The sequence below is a fragment of the Peromyscus californicus genome, unplaced genomic scaffold (genome assembly GCF_007827085.1).
Source record: "Peromyscus californicus insignis strain IS unplaced genomic scaffold, ASM782708v3 Scaffold_11__1_contigs__length_118956290, whole genome shotgun sequence".
Classification (NCBI taxonomy): Eukaryota; Metazoa; Chordata; class Mammalia; order Rodentia; family Cricetidae; genus Peromyscus; species Peromyscus californicus.
In genome coordinates, this window is record NW_026294402.1 from 100,228,564 (window position 1) to 100,248,722 (window position 20,159).

General features: G+C 41.4%; 1 protein-coding gene across 3 annotated transcripts in view; it reads left to right on the plus strand.

Moving 5' to 3' along the window:
* Positions 1-20,159, plus strand: part of Pik3r4 (phosphoinositide-3-kinase regulatory subunit 4) — a 58,493-nt gene that overhangs the window by 8,034 nt on the left and 30,300 nt on the right. For all 3 annotated transcript variants that reach the window (XM_052719047.1, XM_052719044.1, XM_052719056.1), the window contains exons 4-9: positions 697-1,279; positions 5,173-5,307; positions 6,736-6,957; positions 14,342-14,515; positions 17,885-18,030; positions 19,738-19,941. In XM_052719047.1, coding sequence (XP_052575007.1) covers positions 697-1,279; positions 5,173-5,307; positions 6,736-6,957; positions 14,342-14,515; positions 17,885-18,030; positions 19,738-19,941 — 1,464 coding nt within the window. The remainder of the gene's footprint in view (positions 1-696; positions 1,280-5,172; positions 5,308-6,735; positions 6,958-14,341; positions 14,516-17,884; positions 18,031-19,737; positions 19,942-20,159) is intronic.

The following is a 20,159-nucleotide window of genomic DNA, read 5'->3' on the forward strand; positions in this document are numbered from 1 at the left end:
ATCTTTGGGATTTGTGGTAGTACAGTTTAAAGCAGAACTCTTAATTAGGGCTCTGAAATGACTCAGGTGTCCTATAATTTCTTGCAGATTCATGTTGTTTTGTGTGTACAACTGCGCCTGTTTGTTTTTCTCTGAAGGTTTGTTGCTTTTCTAATCACAAATATCAAACAGGGTGTGACCTCTTATATACCAGACTGTCTGTGCACCTTAGTATGTAACGTCCTGTTGCCTTCTGGGATGATGAGAGACACAGTTTGTGGTTCTAAAGAGAAAGGATAGCTGGAAATGGTGGTACATGCCTTTGATCCCAGGACTCAGGAGAGGCAGAGATAGTGGATCTCTGTGTGGGCCTGACCAACCTGGTCTCCATAGTGAGTTCCAGGCCAGCCAGAGCTGCATGTTCATATACTGTTTAGGAAAAAAAAAAATGGTTGAACAAAGAGAATAATTCAAATTACTTTAGGAATTCTTTAAATCACACGTAATTGCTCTTCTTGTGTGTGTGTGTGTGTGTGTGTGTAGGATCTTCTGTAGTCCAAGCTGGCCTTGTACTTGTTACCATAGTTCAGGAGGCTGGTCTTGAACTCATCTTATAGCCCAAGCCTCCGGAGTGCTGGGCTGACAGGTGTGTGCCACTCCATCTGGCTTTCATTTCGTGCTCTAAAATGCACCCTTTTCTCTTTGTCTTTCACATAGGTAACTCAGATGATCCATCGTGAGCCAGAAAAGCGTTTGGAGGCTGAGGATTACTTGAAGCAGCAGCGTGGCAATGCTTTCCCTGAGATATTTTACACTTTCCTTCAGCCTTACATGGCTCAGTTTGCCAAGGAAACTTTCCTCTCTGCAGATGAGCGGATTTTGGTTATACGGAAGGATTTGGGCAATATTATTCACAATCTTTGTGGACACGATTTGCCAGAAAAAGCAGAAGGGGAACCCAAGGAAAGTGGGCTGGTTGTCCTGGTGTCTGTCATAACATCCTGCCTGCAGACGCTGAAGTCCTGTGACTCCAAACTGGCTGCCTTGGAGCTCATTCTCCATTTGGCCCCGAAGCTGAGCGTAGAGATCCTTCTGGACCGCATTACTCCGTACTTGTTGCATTTCAGCAATGACTCTGTTCCCAGAGTGAGGGCAGAAGCCCTGAGGACGCTCACCAAAGTTCTTGCCCTTGTCAAAGAGGTTCCTCGTAATGATGTCAATATCTATCCAGAGTACATTCTCCCAGGCATAGCTCACCTGGCCCAAGATGATGCTACTATCGTCAGACTGGCCTATGCTGGTAAGAGTTCATTGTCCTAATTACAGCCTTGCACATGTTTTTCAAGTACTGACTGTCATACCTCTTGATTTTTTGATCTCTTTGGGAATTCCTTGTGTGAATTTTGCTCTTAAATTATGAATATGTATATCCATGTACATACTAATATTTATAGCTAATCTGTTCCTTGGGTATAATTTTGCATTTAAAATGATTAGAATTATCAAATGAAGAAGTGTACCGTGTGGACTCTCACAGTTTGACCTGGAATAGTACATTTAGCTGGAGGAAGGCTCATGTTTGCAAGTACCTGCTTCTGATTTAGAGTTGCAGCCTTTTCAAAGTTTCCCTGATCACACACTCTTATTTCAGGGCAGAACATTCTGTTGCTGTTGAGAAAGAACGTGATGTTGAAGGAAGGTTCTGAGTTAAGTCCCCATTCCCCTTACTTTAGCGCTCAGAATGCGTGACATCTTGATGAGATGGGTATGCCATGCACACCTACTTGCTCTGCTTAGAGTGCTCCCTCACAAAGCCTAACAGTAAAGATTCACGTTTTTAGCTCTTCGAACTAATTCTGAATGCTTACTTCACCATGGGAAATATCACTGAGACATTTACATAATCCATAATTTATATCTATGATCTAATGGAAAATGGACCTTCTGTTTTGAAATCTTTGTGCATAATGTGTAGCACACATGTGGCGATGATATTGCCATGATTTTGAAAGCTGTGTGCTTATTAGTTTGTTTATTTTTTGCCTGTCATTGTTAATAGAATACATGAAAACTGGTCTTTGGGCACTCATTTTCTATCTAGGCCCAACCCCAGAGGTTTGGCGGTTGTTGGGTGGTTTCAATGCATGCATTATTGTTCCTGATCTTTCCTGTTTGTGTTCTTGTTTGTATATTGTGGAGGCATAATGTGAGCCCTACAAGTTCAGGAGCTCTTTAAGACACATCTGAACATCGGATTTTATTATTTTGTGACAGCCTGTTTCTAATTCATTTGGGAATCAGGTAAATCAACTAACATACAAGAAACAAAGGTTTGTTGTTGTTGTTGTTTTGTTTTTTAAAAAAAACCCAATGTATATCATTCTTATCTTCATTTTATGACCCTATTTTTGGCTTAGCGTGTCTTACCTGTTTTCGGTTGTCATATAGGTAAAGTTCTGACGTGCAGGTACCATGTTAACATATTAACATCCAGTTTCTCCCAGGCCTAGCATGAAAGCAGTAGCTGCTGTGTATTCAAAACCCTGCTTGATGTCAAGACATTGATTGCTCAAGGTTACTGCAAGAGTTGGTTATGAGATTTTGCGTTAACTCTTGCAGCAGCTTTATGTAAGGTGTATTACCTTCTTTTTAAAGGTTAAGAAGACTGAGTGACAGGGCTGTGATCCACCTGTTTCTGGTCTAATGTCTAGTTCCTGGAGCTTTAGGGCTAGAACTTGGCCTTCAGACAGTAGTGCTTTTCTTTGGTTTCTCTGAGAGTCCGTCATAACTCAGAGTCAGAGACAGCACCTTTCAGTGAGAAAGAAATCCACCTGAGTAGAAGCAGGAACGTTTTTTGAACTTGGTGGTTAAATATAGTTAAATTATACACAGCAGTAAGTATAGACGTTTAAACTCCACCTTGTTTTTCTTTGCAGTATTCTTTTTCATCTCAAAAGATGCTGGCATAGACTTATATTTTATATAAAGTGAACTTAAAAGTGTGACTTACATGGAGAATTAAACTACCCAAACTTGAAAAAGCCCAGGAAAGAGTCTTTCATAATAAAGGTGCATGCCCAGCCTCCCATGTCTGTGAGTTATGTATCTATGGACTCAGCATGCTGAAGATTGAAAGTGTTTGAGAGAAGTCTTTATTAAAAATGTATGGGCTTTTTTGGTTATTCCCTAAATAATACAGTACAGCTATTTACATAGCATTGCATTAGGTGCTGTAAGGAGTTGGAAACGGAGTGTAGAGACGATTTGAAGTAAGTGGGAAGATGTGTTTAAAGTATGTAAGTGTGATGGCACTTTCTGCGAGGGACATGAGTTTCTGCAGAAGAGGCCTAGAGCTTCCCACTGTTCTACTGAGAACAGTGCACAGGTACTCAGGAAGTAGATATGTTTATTTAGAGTTTGGCTTATTGTCAGGTTTGACTTAGAAATCTCCCATCCATTTCTTGTTTGTTTGGTGTTGGGGATCAAACCCAAGGCCTTTGTGCTACCTGATACACAAGTATTCTGCTGAGCTACACCTTCGCCTTAGTTTCTCCTGTTAGGGTATTGTGGGATAGCATCATGCTTATGTAGTGTTTCTCTGTTTCTTTCTCTCTCTGTCTCTCTCTGTCTCTCTCTGTCTCTCTCTCTCTCTCTCTCTGTCTCTGTCTCTCTCTCTCTCTGTTTGGGGGTATGCATCTATGTACATATAAGGGTAGGTGTGGACGTTGGATGTCTTTTTATCTCTACCTTAATTTTTCTTTTTCTTTTTTCTTTTTTTTTTAAGAGCTGAGGATCGAACCCAGGGCCTCGTGCTTGCTAGGCAAATGCTCTACCACTGAGCTAAATCCCCAACCCCTCTACCTTAATTTTTGAGACAGTGTCTCACAGTTAACCTGGAACTCACCAATTTGGCTCAGCCAGCTGGCCAGCAAGCCCTAGAGCCTCCTGTCTCTTGTCTGCCCAGCACTGGGATTAGAGGCCTGTGCTGCCACATCCACCTTTTCACGTGGATGATGGGATCTGAGCACAGGTCATCATGCTTACATGGTAAGCACCATGGACTGAGCCATATTCCAAGCCCAAGTTTTTGTTTTATTTTGAGCAATGTTGAACCTGGCCATGGTGGGGACCTAAGATGGAGAGAAGTGCTGTACTGAATAGACTATTGTAGGGTGGCTTTGACTTCGTAGACATTACAAAGTAAGGACATGTGTAAGGCTGCGGATTTGATGTCCAGCACTTACTTTCAGTTTCAGGTGGTCATTGTATGGTGAGTGTTATTCATTGCTAAGAAAGGAGAGTGTAGTCTTTCCTACTTAGAGTCTTAGGTGAGGCACAGAGCAGAGGGCGAGGGAGGATGCAGAATAGGGATAACTAGAAACAGGAGAATAGTGAGGAACAGATGTAAGTGACAGTAGGTGTGATAGTAGACGTGAGAACGGGGTACACTGAGTGGTGAAGAGTATCAGTCAGTCTCAGATTGTCAGAGTAAAGACGGTCAGGACAGAAGTGTGGCCAGCAGGCTCACCCTTGTCCCCTGAGAACGTCAGAATATCACTTGGACAGCTGTCTGACGATGGCTGAGTAAGTTTAGTGATGACTTTTTAAGGTAGTCGTGACTCCTCACTTACCTGAACAAACTGAGGCTGTTGAAACAATAAGCTGGTAAGTGGCAGGCTTGAGGGATGAGTCCTGGTCTGTCTGATCCCAGGCCCCACATGATGTTCCTTTGGTGCTGATGTTTCTATTTTAGTCTAATAACTAACTTATCAGGACACCTTCAAAGACTAGCTCTGTGGTAGGATTGACTTTTTTCTTTTTATCTCTCATTAGAACCGAAGGCTCTATTTTAGACAGTTTCTGCATATACAGAATTTTTTGTTTTTTGTTTAGAGGTTATCATAGATTATGAGATCAATTACAGAGACTGATTAAGGGCTAACTTGCAAAATCCTGCTTTTCTTCCAGATTTTTTGAGTAATATTTAGCTGTATAAGGACTTGGGGATTCTGGGCCTAACGTGACCTGTAGTCATCAACTCTCTGGAGACAGAAGCAGGAGGAGCTCCAGTTTAAGGTCATCTGGGCTGCATAGGACCCTGTGTCAAAAAAGTTAAAGGACTTTGGGAGGAAAAGTTGTGAGCAGCTTGAAGATGGAGGTCGTGACTGTAACTGCTCTGCTGGTATCTTACAGAAAACATCGCCCTATTGGCTGAAACAGCTCTGCGCTTCCTGGAGCTAGTGCAGCTAAAAACTCTCAACATGGAGAACGACCCGGATAGTGAAGAGGTAGACGAAGCCACGCATCCAAATGGAGACTACGACACAGGTTGTGTTATTTCTCCTCTCAGAATTCCCATCGTTTGCACCAAGTCGTTAATGGTAACTTGCAAAAGCTGGTGCTCATTAGTCTCTTGTGACATGGAGGAGCAGCGAGTATTGGGAGGACGGACCCCTGGCACACTGTCCTTTCTGTCCTCACACGCTGTTAACTGGACACGATCCACTTGTGCTTGGAGATGCCACACTTGCTTCAGCCAGAGTCGTGTGAGCAATAAAGCCAGCTGAATTATGTGATTCTCATTAAAAAATGGAAGCATCATCACTAAAGAACCTAAACCCTTTCTTCTTGCGTGAATAGTGTTGAGTATCCTTAGTTATGAGCTGTTTTCATTAGTAATTGATATCTCTGGTTTGTATATCAAAGTTCCCTCTTTACTATAAAGAAACACATGATGATAAACTCACTGAGTCTAGTGGTTTAGGTTTCTTTGTATCTAAAAAAACTTTTAACAGGTTTTTAGCCGAAGACTTAGAAGTAGAATTAAATCTGCTTTGTGCTGGTTTAAATTGAGAATGATTAGAGAAATCTAGTTTATACATTCGTATGCTGTGGTGTGTCATAAAGAAAATGGGAGCATTTTCAGACAATGAATTTAGCTATCACAGCTTTGGAGGAGCTGACGTTTCCTTTGCTGTGAGCGTGTAGTTTTCCCCACCAGACATCAGCTTTTCCTGGGAAGCACTGGGCAGGGTCGGACTGCTTTTCTCCCTTCCGTTCAGCTGAGGTGGCTAAGCATGTGCTCTGCAGCTAGGGAACAGTAGGAAATGGCAAGGACTGTGACCAGTGCTCTCAGATGGGGACTTTAGCAAGGGACAGACAGACACCTAGGTAGACAGATGAGGATGAGTAGGAGGTATGGTCAGAGAGGAAGGCTGCTCAAACCATATAAAGGACTTATGATAGACATAAAATACATATGTACATATGTATATGCATATATACAAAATACATATATACATAAAATACATATATGAAATCAACTTACTTTAAAATGTTTTCTGAAAGTTACATGCTGGACCAGTCTGGTACTTTCATGACCTTGCATGAGGTAATCTTTGGGGGAGGTAATGAACTCTCCTTCCTGGTGCTTCCTCCTCCATTTCTTCTTGAGCTCATAAACCAAGAGACATTTTGTGGGGTCGTATCTGTCCTCACAGCATCCCACCTGCTGACCTTTGAACAGTAGGAAAGCTTAGCAAATACAGGATTTGTGTGGACGCTTCTGCCATCGTTCCATTACTCCACTGAGAAAGAAAGAAGACAGGTCTGGGTGTGGGTGGGCCCTTCCTGTAATTTCATCACTCTGGAGGCCACATTGGAGAATTGAGACCCTGTCTCAACTAAAATGACAAAATACAAAATGTTTGGTCTACATGTGTGGGAGAAAATTGATCCTTGTTTCTGTTTTTTTAGAGCTCCAAGCCTTACATGAAATGGTTCAGCAGAAAGTTGTCACTTTGTTAAGCGACCCTGAAAATATCGTGAAACAAACTTTAATGGAAAATGGAATCACACGTTTGTGTGTCTTCTTCGGACGTCAGAAAGCTAATGATGTTTTGCTGTCCCACATGATCACCTTCCTAAATGATAAGAATGATTGGCACCTGCGTGGAGCTTTCTTTGACAGTATAGTTGGTATGTTTGTGTTTGTTTTTAAATTCATCTGTAAAATTATAAATTCCCTCTCAGATCCTTCCATTGGTTTGAAAGATAGGTAATGATATTATCAAGTTTTGTTTAGTGAAGAGTTCTGAGTACTTCTGTCCATCTTCATGTTCCTTTGTAATATAACTGATCAAGGAGCAGTTTAATTAATCTGCATTGTAGTGACGTGAAGAAATAGCATGTAATCGTTAAGAACAGTGACATGAGAAAGGGCATGAAGTATTGTGGAAGTGACTGAGAGAGTTCAGGTCTGCCTGAAGTGTGACCCGGTTGGTGTATAGGACAGAAACTGAAACCAGTCTGTTTAAGGTAGAGGCTGCAGTTACATGATGCCTATCATCTGCTGGGCTAGGATAGCAGCTGATTGTTTGGTTTAAAGTTTCCATATTTGTCAAATTTTCTACAACAGACATTAATTTTCTTTTTAGAAGTTTTTTTTAGTTAAATGTATTTTGCTGGGGGAGGGGTGCATGTACCATGGTGTGCATGTGGAGATCAAGGGGTAACTTTTGAGAGTTGGTCTTCTCTTTCCACTAGGTGGGACTTAGGGATTGAACTCAGGTCTTCAGGCCTGATATTAGGTACTGTAGATAATAGTACTTCCTAATTTGTTTTATATTTTAAAAATCTAAGTATTTCCTAACATTTCTAATTGATCTTTGAAACTATACTCTAATAGATTCCTATTATTTTTATTCCGTTAGATAATTTTATCAAAATTCATTTGAACTTTTAATGAAATATTTTGAATATTTAGTTGTTTTATTTTTATTTTTTTTATTTTGAGAAGGTCTTACTATGTATCCCAGGCTGGCCTGGAATTCTAAGCGCTTTGCTTCAGCCTCCCAAGTGCTGAGATCACCCATTAGTTTTAATTTTGAGTCATATTATGCAGGGAATCTTACATATTTATGTGAGGAATTAGCATGGTTAGGTATTTGAGTATGATCACGTGCTGCCTCATGGGCTTTGTTCTGAGACAGGATGCTAGCCATTGTCACTGTTACTCAGGTGAGTGAGCTTTATACCTGTCATATAGTGTAGCTTATTGTCTACTACATTGTTAGTACATGACTGATTTCTTATTAGTCTCTGTAGCTAGAAGTATACATTTTTTAAAAATAATTTATTTATTTTTATTTTATGTGTGTTGATTGGTATTTTGCCTGCATGTATGTTTATGTGGAGTTACAGACAGTTGTGAACTGCCATGTGGGTGCTGGGAATTGAACCCAGGTCCTCTGGAGGAACAGCCAATGCTCTTAACCAGTGAGCCATCTCTCCAGCCCCAGAAGTATACATTTTTTAAAAAATATTTTTATTTTATGTGTATTGATGTTTTGCCTGCATGAATGAATGTTTGTATGAGGGTATCAGATCCCCTGGAACTGGAACCACAGACAGTTGAGTTACCATGTGGGGGTGGGAATTGAACCCGGGTCCTCTGGAAGAGCAGTCAATGCTCTTAACCACTGAGCCATCTCCCCAGTCACAGAAGTATAAAATTTTCATAGAAAGTTTGAGTTCCACTTGAGTACACAGAGAGACTTTTACACAGAGAGAGCTTGCTGTTGCCATGATGGAGACCATGACCAAAAGCAACTTGAGGAGAGGGTTTATTTCATCTTACAGCCGACCGTCCATCGCTGAGGGAGTCAGGGTGGGAACTCAAGGCAGGAAACTAGAGGTGGGAACTGAAGCGGAGGCCAGGGAGGAATGCCGCTCACTGAACCTCCTGCCCAGGGCTGGCACTGCCCACAGTGGTCCAGGCATCTCCACGGCAATCATTAATCCAGAGAGTGACCCACACATTGTATAGGCTAAGCTGAAGGAGGCAGTTTGTAGCTGGAGAATTTTTCTCCAGCTCCCACCACCAAGTCCCGCCAGTCCCAGAGCCCACTTATAAAATAAACACACAGACTCTTACATTATTTAAACTGCTTGGCCATTAGCTCAGGCCTATCATTGTCTAGCTCTCACTCTTATATTCAGCCCATTTCTATTAATCTTTACTTTGCCACGTGGCTCGTGGCTTACCGGTACTTTACATCTTCCTTGTCTTGGCGGTGGCTCCAGCCGGTCTCCCTTTCCTTCCTCCTTCCTCAATTCTCCTCTCTCCCTTGTCCCACCTATCTTCCTGCCTGGTCACTGGCCAATCAGTGCTTTATTTATATAAAGCAATATCCACAGCACTTCCCCTTTTTTTCTTTTTCAAAAAGGAAGGTTTTAACTTCAACATAGTAATGTTACATATACCAAAATAATTATCAAGTAAGAATTATAGTTATAATATAAAAGAAGATATCTATCTTATATTTGTGAGTTTAAGGTTTTATATCTAACTTATCTTTTATCATAACTAAGGAAAATTGTAAGTATCTAGTCTTTAGCCACATCAAAGACCTCAGAAGGATATAATACTACCTGAGAAATGGGAGAAGGATGCAAGCAACTTTCAGGAGTCTTGTAGGGTAGACAGAGACAGCTGACAGCCTGGACAGTCATTCAAAGTTCTCTTGTAAAGTTGGGGCATCAGTCTTCAGCCCGCAGGCCTAGAGTCTCTCATTCACTTTTTTTTGTGTCCTGTAGAATGTCTTGCAGTTTTCTCTGTAAATCAGGAACCTGAAGGACCATTTTGTCAAGCAAAGTTCAGTGGTTACCTTTCTATGGGTCCTGTATGTCAAGTTGATCAAGAAGTCCAGGCAAGAACAGTTTCTTGTCCAAATGGCTATTTTTGTCAAGGTGAAGATAAACTCCATATGGAATGTCTTTGATGCCCATACTCTTCTCTGAAGTAAATTGGTGCTGTCAGGAGCAGACATGTCTCATTGTCCAGAAAGTCTAAATTTTTAAAACATTTTAAATGCCATATTCTGTAGGTCTTTGAAGTGTTTGAAGACTACCTATTTGAAATATATCTATGTATACCTAGAAGACTTAACTAACATGACTCAAATATGATTATCATAGATGACTAATTATTAATCTATTTTTAATTATCCATTACAATTTTAAATGAGCTACATAAACATAATACCTCAAACAAGAATAGAAATATATATACAGTATAACAAAATTAAGTTTAAATTTGTATCAATAAACTAAAATCTATAGCAATGTAAAACATTTTAAACAAGTTGTTACTCTTTAAAAGTAGGTTCCTTAATCTACCCTTTCATCCTATCATATCTAAACTATCCCCCCTTTTTTTTTAGAAAGAGATTGTATTTATAATCAACCTGCTTTAAATAAAAATATTGGTTTTTTTCTGTCCCACATCAGAGGGCTCTTCTGATTTGGGACACAAGAATCTTTTAACCTTTTTTTTTTTTTTTTTTTTTTTAAGCAATATGTCTGGGTTTAGAGGGGGAGTGAGCCAATTCCATCTCTAAAGCCAGCTTGGTATATTTGGGAATTTGGGCGTAGCTTCTCTTACTACTTCCTGCTGGAGGGGGGCGCTGTATATTAGGGGGACACAAAGAAAATTTTAGGATTATGGAGTAGTCCATGAGGGTGTATCGTCTGAGCCAGTTGCCTGAAACCATTTTGGATGTTGGATCATCTGGGCCATGGTGTCATTGGAGACCTTTCAGGGCGTCTTGGCTGGTCAAACCTGATGTATCTTAATCTGGAACAAATCCATAGCCTCTTGCTTTCTGTGGAAACAAAAACAGAGACTCTTTTCCAAAGCAGCATATCCTTATATCCAAATTTTGAAGTCAATGTACCTTTAAAATTTACATTTTGGCATAACTCAACAGCTTTTACAATCAAATGTTTTTCTTCAGTTACGAATATCAAAAGACAACATAATCCAGATTATCTGTGTGATAGCCATCTTTACATGGCTTATTACCTTTAATGTTTGTTTAAAGACTTTATTTTTAAAAACTATCTATTTGTTTATATAACTGTATATATTTCTTTTTTTTCTCTTTTAAGCCTACGTACATTTTACACACATTATAAACTATTTCATCTGAATCAGTCTTATTGTGAACCTATTGCTTTGAACTGCAGCATTCTAAGACTGAAATAGCGCTGTGGCTGTTGGCTCCGCCCACTTTAGCTTCCCAACATGGTGGTGGTCCGTTTTTCGCCAGCTCTGGGAGCCGTAACTCTCAGAAATAGTGGGTCTACGCTCTTATCAAAGTAGCGTGTAGCCCAGAAACCTCTTTTTTTTTTTTTTAATATATACTAGTAAAGACTACATCTACCACACAGCGTAATGTGCTGCTGGCAGATGCCTTATTTCCGCCATACTGCTGGTCAGGAACCCGCCAGTAGTTCAAACCCGCGTTTTGCGGCGTCTAGCTGCCTGTATGAGACATGAAGCAGGAACCTGGTTTTGGCTCTGTTTAGAATTGGTTATTAAATATTTTCAGGTTTAAGGTGGAAACTCGAGCCGTTGGGCGCCATTTGTAGCTGGAGAATTTTTCTCCAGCTCCCACCACCAAGTCCCGCCAGTCCCAGAGCCCACTTATAGAACAAACACACAGACTCTTACATTATTTAAATTGCTTGGCCATTAGCTCAGGCCTATCATTGTCTAGCTCTCACTCTTATATTCAGCCCATTTCTATTAATCTTTACTTTGCCACGTGGCTCGTGGCTTACCGGTACTTTACATCTTCCTTGTCTTGGCGGTGGCTCCAGCCGGTCTCCCTTTCCTTCCTCCTTCCTCAATTCTCCTCTCTCCCTTGTCCCGCCTATACTTCCTGCCTGGTCACTGGCCAATCAGTGCTTTATTTATATAAAGCAATATCCACAGCAGCAGTTCATCACTGAGGTCCTAGTTCCCAGAAGATCCTACCCTTTGTCAAGTTGAACTAAGGGGCACAGTCCTGCTGCATATATGCATGCATGCATACATACATACATACATGCATACATACATACATGCATGCATACATGCATACATACATACATGCATACATACATACATTTCAGCTTATTTCAATGACTGAGTTAAAGAATATGAACATAGCTTTCATAGGAAGCACTCTAGTTCCCACCCAGTCAATAAAGTATTCTTTCTATAAACAAAGAATATGAACATATTTCTAATTTATTGACATATTTTATGTTAATTTTGCTCCATCAACTTTAGGTGCTACACACCCAACACACTCCCAGCCAGGAGTAGGCTTTACTTTTTGCTTGTTAAAAGGGTAAAGTAACAGATTTGCATGTATGTTTTTTGCTTGCTAGTCAAGCTGTAAAACCTTTTTCTGATGTTTCTGTGTTTGTATTTTACATTATCTTTTATTATTTTGGTTCTTTTTCTTGCACAAAGTTAAATTTATGCTTGTGGGTTTTTTGGAGTTTATAGAGTATTAACTCATTTTTAATGCAAGACCTTTTCTCTTTTAATTTAATTTTTTAAGTATATTTTAAAAATAATTGATATGTTTTGGTTTTTGAAGCAAGGTCTCACTGTGTAGTTCAGATTGGCCTCAACTCACTATCCTGCAGCCCAACACAGAATCATCCTGGGGTGATGATCATGTGTGTCACCGCACAGGGCTCAGGATGACGATGATCATGTGTGTCATCACACAGGGCTCCTTAGCTGACTTGCAGTCACACTTGATTTCTATGGTGATATTTTATTTGTATTAAAATGTTATTTGTATGTTAATAAATAAAGTTGCCCAGGGGTCAGAGCTATTAGCAAGCCATAGGAAAGCAGGGCAGTGGTGGTGTACGCTTGTAATTCCAGCACTTGGTAGGCAGAGCTGGGTAAGTAGCTGTGTGTTCAGGGATACAGCCATTATTGGATACACATGCCTTTAATCTCAATACCAATCATAGAAAACCTGGAGGCCTATACAGACAGGCTGTGATGAGGCGGTCATGTGGTTGGGTTTACAACCAATGAGAAGGCAGGACAGGAACTCTATATAAAGACTTTAACACAGGGGTAGCTCTGGTTCAGAGAGGTAGGACCACCGCAGGAGGAAGGGTAAGGTTTTAGCTCTTAGCTCTGACCTCTTGGCTTTCTTCTTTGCATTGGTTCTGTGTTTCTTATTTAATAAGAAGGTTGGTTACATCTACAGATTTCCCTTGTTTTTACAGTGCTGCTCACTTCTTCGTGTTCCTCAGCTTTTGGACGTTTACTTTCATATGTTGTTATTGCCCTGCTTTTTATTTGTAGTGTAACGAGATTAATGGCCTTCCCCTCCACACATGTGCACCCTCCCCTTGCTTTGTTAATTCTTCATACTTTCACTGCCGTAGTGAACATTTACTTTCTGTTCTATAATTAAAATAAGGTGTTTTCAAATAGACTTACTCTAAAGGATCAGGAGAGCACTTACATTATCACGAATGTGTTTTAATGACTGAGAGTTAGCTCGTCACTCCAGAGGGCTCTGGTGTGATCACGCCCTGCACTAGAGGTTACTGCAGCAGAGGTGTCTTCCGTCTGTCAGTGACTAGATTCATCATGCATTTTAACTGACTCCATGTTTAGAAGCGACCTGTTCCTTGCTCTGCAGTTTGGGATTTGCTTGCTGTCTTCCCTGCCTTCAGTAGTCTGCTTTCTTGCCAGTGTTGTTTGTTGCTTGGAAGGTACCTCATTTGTTCCTCATGTTATTCTTGGAATTGTGTGTGTGTGCACACACGCACGTGAGTGTTCGTGGAGGCTACAGATCAGTGTCAGGTGTCTCCTGTGGTCACTTTCCACCTCACTGCTTTGAGACGAGGTCTCTCTGAAGCTGGGGACCGTCCAGCCCTCTAGGAGTCCAGCCAGTGAGCTCTATGGATTCCCCTGCCTCCCCTTCCAGTGCCAGGGTGATAGCCTGGAGATTCAAACCTGGGTCCCCATGCTTCCACAGCAGGCACTTGACCAACCGAGCCACCTCTCTAGCCCTAGATGTCGCTGAAATAATTTATGTCTAACTGGACTGGAGGATTTTGTCCCTGGCTTTCCTCCTTGAATCCCTGGGGCTACCTCTGTGGTTTTGTGGATTCTCCACCTCCTGTTTATTTTGTTAGAGTTTTGTTTTCAGGAAACTTCTGAGGAAGGGCTGTCTAGGAGGTAAACCTCTATAGTCCTTGCATGTCTTAAACTGACTCATTTTTGCTTTCTTATTATTGACAGCTTGGGGAGACCTGTGTTTTCTCTTTTGTGAGTTCTGGTGTCCCCAAATTTCTGGATGATTGACTCTGGGGATTTTTCGTTTATTGTACTGGGAAGGAAGTGTGGTTCTTCCCTGGTTCTGATGAGTGGCCCGCTGTGTCCTTTGTCGCACGTGGTTTAGTGGCGATGCGCATTTTCAGGGGTGGAGTAACAGTAACCCTGCCTTCTCTTTCAGGGGTGGAGTAACAGTAACACTGCCTTCTCTTTCAGGTGTTGCCGCCTACGTTGGCTGGCAGAGCTCCTCCATCCTCAAACCCCTGCTCCAGCAAGGCCTCAGTGATGCTGAGGAGTTTGTCATTGGGAAAGCTCTCAATGCCCTGACCTGCATGTGCCAGTTAGGGCTGCTGCAGAAACCTCATGTCTATGAATTCGCCAGTGATATTGGTAAGCTTCTGTTTTTGAATGGGAAATTTGGGTGTGGGAATAACTTCATATAATTTCATTCTGATAGAGTAAGAATACATACAAAAGAAAACACAATATTTGTCCTTTTGGGTCTGTGTTACCTCACTCATGATTCTTTTTTTTTCTGGCTCCATCCATTTACCTGAAAACTTATATTTCCTTTCTTTACAGCTGACTGATATTCCACTGTGTACATGTACATGTTCATTATCTGTGATTCAGCTGACAGACTAGGCTGTTGTTACAACTAGAGCAGTAGTGACTATGGATGAACAGGTGTCTCTGGTAGGATGTAGAGTCCTTTGTGTAGATGCCCAAGAGCAGGATGGCTGGATCTTGAGGTAGATTGATCCTTACCTCCCGAGGAACTGCCGAACTGATGTCCGTAGCGGCTGTACCAGTTTGCACCCCACAGCAGTGAGTGAGTGTTCCTCTCTCCCCACATCCCGCCAGCATGTGCCATCATTTGTTTTATTGATCTTGGCCATTTTGACTGAGTTAAGATAAAATCTCAGTAGTTTTGATTTCCATTTCCCTTGTGGCTAAAGATGCTGAACATTTCTTTAGTGTTTCTCGGCCATTTCTCTTGTTTCATCTTTTGAGAACTCTCTGTTTAGTTCTGTTCCCCAATTTTAATTTGGATTCTTTGTTTGCTTGGTGTCTGGTGTTTCAGGTTTTTATGTAGTCTAGCTACTAACCCTCTATCAGATGAGTAACTGGTAAAGATACTTTTCTACCCTATGCCTGCAGTATATATGTGTCCTTAAAGATAAACAGGCTTTTGGTATTGTCTGTCTTTACATTTGTTTTCTTCGTTGTTTATTCAGCTTCTTTGTCTTTTGATTGTAAGTTTAATCCATCTTTATTTACAGTCAGTACTTAATAAGGACACATTAATGTTTTGTTACTGATTCTGATGGTTTTTAGAATCCCTCTATCATTCTTACGCTCTTGCATCTTCCTTCGTGATTTGATGATTTTTTTAAAGTGCTATGCTTTGAATCTTTAAAGTTGCATAAATTTCATTTTCCTACGTAAAACCTTACACTTTAATTTCTCCTCCTGTATTTTATGTTCTTGAGACAATGATTTATGTACGTTATATGTTGTGTATCTTTAAGCAAATTATTAGCACTAAAGTTCCAGGCTGGCCTTGAACTGCTGCAGTTCCCCCAGTGTGGGCATGCCAGGCACGAGCCACCACACTGGTTTAGTGTTGTAACTCTGAGATGAGCATGGCGGTGGTGATCTTGATGGTGATTCTCATGGTTTCCTTGGAGGTGGTCTTAAGAACTGTGATTCCTTCTTAGATAATCCTCAGTTCTCTGCTTTCCTCATGCTTGGCACCAGAGAACTGGAGCATATTAGAGAGGAAAGATTGATGCTGTATTTTCTGAGTTCTTTCAGCTCAGACATAAGGATTTGATGTACTTTGTCAGCTAATTACTGCTATAATAATGCAGTGTGTCTGTTAACCACAGAGTCTCAGTAAACACTGAGGTGTGTTTCTTGTCAGGCACCTAGGGTTGTGTGGGTGGCTCTGCTTCAGGCTGTGCATCTCCTTTGTCTTTTGAACATGATCTTTCTGTCTCATTGTGGGGCCATGGTTGTCACGGCTGAGGCTGCCCCAGCTGTTCTCACGGGGTACAAAGCTCAGGAGAGCAAGCCTGGCTGTGCAGCACATGCCCCTTTGCTAGCATCCGTTGACTGAGGGGCTGCTAGAGGCATGCTTATGTACGACAGCTGCACAGGAAGCACATACGTGGGGAAGCTTGGAATCAGTAATTGATCTTGCCCAGCACCCAACCCCCATCATGCCATCGTGGCTCTGTGCTTTCAAAAGGTTCTCAGTGCTTTGCCAATTCCTACTGTTCTGGATTGTTGAGGTGTTGGGATTGAACTCTGGGGCCTTGTGCATGTTAGATAAGCACCCTACACTGAACTCCATCCTCAGCCCATTTTCCTTCTTTACATCAAAGGGAAGAGCACCAGTCCTTCCTTGTCACATGGGTCAGGGCTGTGTGTGGATGGTGAAATAATCAAAACCTTCATGGGTAATGAGAAGACCGTGTGAGAACTTTGAAGAGATTTTTATTTTACTTTGTGTGAGGGGGTGTCTTTGTGTGCGCTCGAGGGCATGCATGTGTGCATATGTGCACTTGCACATGCCATTGCATGCTTGTGTGGTCAGAGGGCACCTCTGTGGAGTTGGTTCTCTCTTTCACTTTTCATGGGCCCCTGGGCTCTAACTCAGGTGGTCAGACATGGCGGCAGGAGCCTTTGCCCGCTGAGCTGTCTTGGCAGCCCTGAAGAGAGGGACATTGAACGTGTCTTTGTCTTTCATTTTCACGTACATGGTGACAGAGTTACGTCATTGCTCCCCTGGACTTCTGAGTATATCTTTGCATACTTAGAGCTCATGCAACTATTGTGTTTTAGAAGTTTGAATTTTATTCTAAGTCATGTTATTGTGACTTCGATTAGTTGAAATAAATGATTTAGGCTTAGTGCATAAAACTATTAAAAAGAAGGAAGACATTCTGTTTCCTTGGTTAATCTTAGTGTGAACACTGAAGAATGGACATGATGTGTTCTACTTTTCATGATGACATGATTATCATTATTGTAATGAAAATTATGAGTTATATGCTAGATTTGACCAAACCCTGCACTAAAAAGAATGTCAGATGGATCGGATTGTTTTCTCAATGCTATGGCCTGGAGAAGAAACGTTACTCACTGCACCTCCCCTCCTCCCGCCCCCATGTCTCTGCTTCTCGTATGGTAGCTGCTGTCCTGAACACATAGGGTAAAGTGGATCACTTCCTGTCTGTGTGGTGTTGGGATTTTTTATGTGTCTGTCCAATAGATTTTAATTTAGTGCTACAAATGAGTATGTGCTAATACACTTTCAACTCTGAAAAACAAATTTTACAAAGGAGATTGGTTTTATGGTATGGCTGGTAAGTATGATAGGGGAGTGTTATAACTTTGTATTATTGAGGTTTTTTTTTTTTTTTTTTTTTTTTTTTTTGGTTTTTCGAGACAGGGTTTCTCTGTGTAGCTTTGCGCCTTTCCTGGAACTCACTTGGTAGCCCAGGCTGGCCTCGAACTCACAGAGATCCGCCGGCCTCTGCCTCCCGAGTGCTGGGATTAAAGGCGTGCGCCACCACTGCCCGGCGGTATTATTGAGTTTTTATTTCAGGCTAATATGTGCAAGAACTTTCTAGTTACACTGAAGCTTGATGTCTTTATCAAATGGTTATAATGTAAGGGTTTGTATGACCTTAAAATGTAAAGTTTTGTGAATCTGGTTTGATCTGGTATCTTCTCTTCTTCCCCTTGTAGCCCCCTTCCTGTGTCATCCTAATCTGTGGATACGCTATGGTGCAGTGGGATTTATCACAGTGGTAGCTCATCAAATAAGTACTGCTGATGTCTACTGCAAGCTGATGCCTTATCTTGACCCATATATTACTCAACCAGTAATACAGGTACACAGGTTCCAGCTTGTGACCAGTCCTTTCCAATTATGTCTCAAGAGTCCTTTATATCAAAAGAGTCCTTAACATCAAATGTATTTAAGTTGGTCTGTAATATTTTCATATTCCTTTTGAGCTAACAATGTTAATAAACTGACCTCCCTTGTAGGAGAGACACTATCAGGAGGCTGTTACGTCATACACAGTATGGCACACAGAAGTTCAGACTCCATTTTCTTTGTGATATCTTGTAATGCATCTACTTTTATTTTTATTTTTTAAAGTTGTACTACTTTTTTATTTTATGTGTGTGGGTGTATTACACGAATGTATGTTGTATACCACCTGTGTGTGTGGTGTCCAGGGAGGTCAGAAGAAGGTTCTATGGGACCTTCTTCTGACCTCCCTGAGTTCTGGGAATGGAACCCTGGTCTTCTGGAAGACCATCCAGGGCTCTTAACCCTAAGCCATCTCTCTGGCCCTTGCTAGTTACTCTTACTTAGTTTATTATTTGTATTATCATTGATTTATATTTTTCAAAGCCAGGATCAAGAATTGAGAGGTTAATTATTCATGTTTCATAAGTCTAACCTTTCTTTGTTGTAAAATGTAAACTTTTTTAAAGTTTTAGTTTTGAGTTTATGTGTGTGTCCCAGTGTGGGTTTGTACACGTGAATACAGTGCTCTCAGGGGCCAGAAAAAGGCCTTGGATCCCCTGGGGCTAGAGTTAGATATGGTTGTGAGCCTCCCAGCATGAATGTTAGGAACCCAGTTCAGGTCCTGGAAGAGCAGTAAGCATTTATGATTGTTGAGCATCTCTCCAGCCCTTGTTTCTTCATTTGAGATTAGACAAAGGGACCCTTTAAGTTCCAGCTGCAATAGTTAATTATATCCAAAGAACGGTCTTTAGGTCTGGGTGTGGTGGTGCACACTTACAGTGCCAGTTCCCATGAGGCTGAGGCAGGAGGATTGTAAGTTCTTGGCCAGCCAGGGCTACATAAAGAATTTAAGGTTAGTGTGATTTACATAGTAAGGTCCTGTCTCATAAAACCAGGGACTGGGATATAGCTCAGTGGTAGAGCATTTGCCTACATGTTCAAAGACTTGGCTTCTATATCCCAACATTGACAGGAAAAACAAGAGTCCTTTTGGTCACTGCTGGTAGTGTCCATCCTTTTTATTATATATGCATTGACCAGAAAAGTGTTACAGGCCACTAAGAGAAAGAAGTCTTGAACTCTGGAGAGAATATTTTGCAGAAGGGTTTGGATCTCTCGGGGAAATGTGGTAACTGAAGGGAGGCCCCATGCAGTGGTTACTTGGATCTCTGGCCAGCGTCTGTGTCTTAGGCCTGTGAACCACGGGGCGGGGCGGGGTGGGGTGGGGGTGGACTTGTAGGTCTGGGAAGTATTCTGACCTCTGCAGATCCAGGAATGGCTTGCTCTGACTTTCTGAAACCTTTGCCTTTGGGTGTTTACTAGTCTTCTGTGGAGTAGACACAGATATGTACTCTAGTGGTAATACTGAAAGACAGGAAAACACTTAGGTCTTTAAAGCTGGCCAGTGTCTTATTTATCTCCTAATAAACAAAACAAAACATTATTTTCTTAGAAAACAAATACTTTTGTTAACTCTCCACAGGTTGTGCTTACTGGGTTTGGAAGTAATTGTTCTATGTACTGTAGTTTGAACTAACCGTCCTTTACTTTTCTCATATAGATTGAAAGGAAGCTTGTCCTGCTCAGTGTTCTAAAAGAGCCCGTGAGTCGCTCTATATTTGATTATGCTCTGAGGTCTAAGGACATCACTAGCTTGTTCAGACATCTTCACATGCGTCAGAAGAAGCGACATGGCTCTCTTCTCGACTGCCCTCCACCTGAGGACCCCGCCATAGCGCAGCTTCTGAAGAAACTGCTTTCACAGGTGTGTGCCTTCCTCGGGCCTTACATGTAAACAGGTTTCATGACAGTGGTGAAGCATCGATTAGGTTCTATCATGACAAATGAAAATAAATCTGCCTGTTAGCATCTTGTGTATTCTCTCTGGTAGCTCTGGAAAGAGAGCAGGCTTGACCTAAAATGCCGAGTTAGACTGAATAAGGAGTCACGGGAGACTATCAACTTCCTTTTGTGATTGCTGCG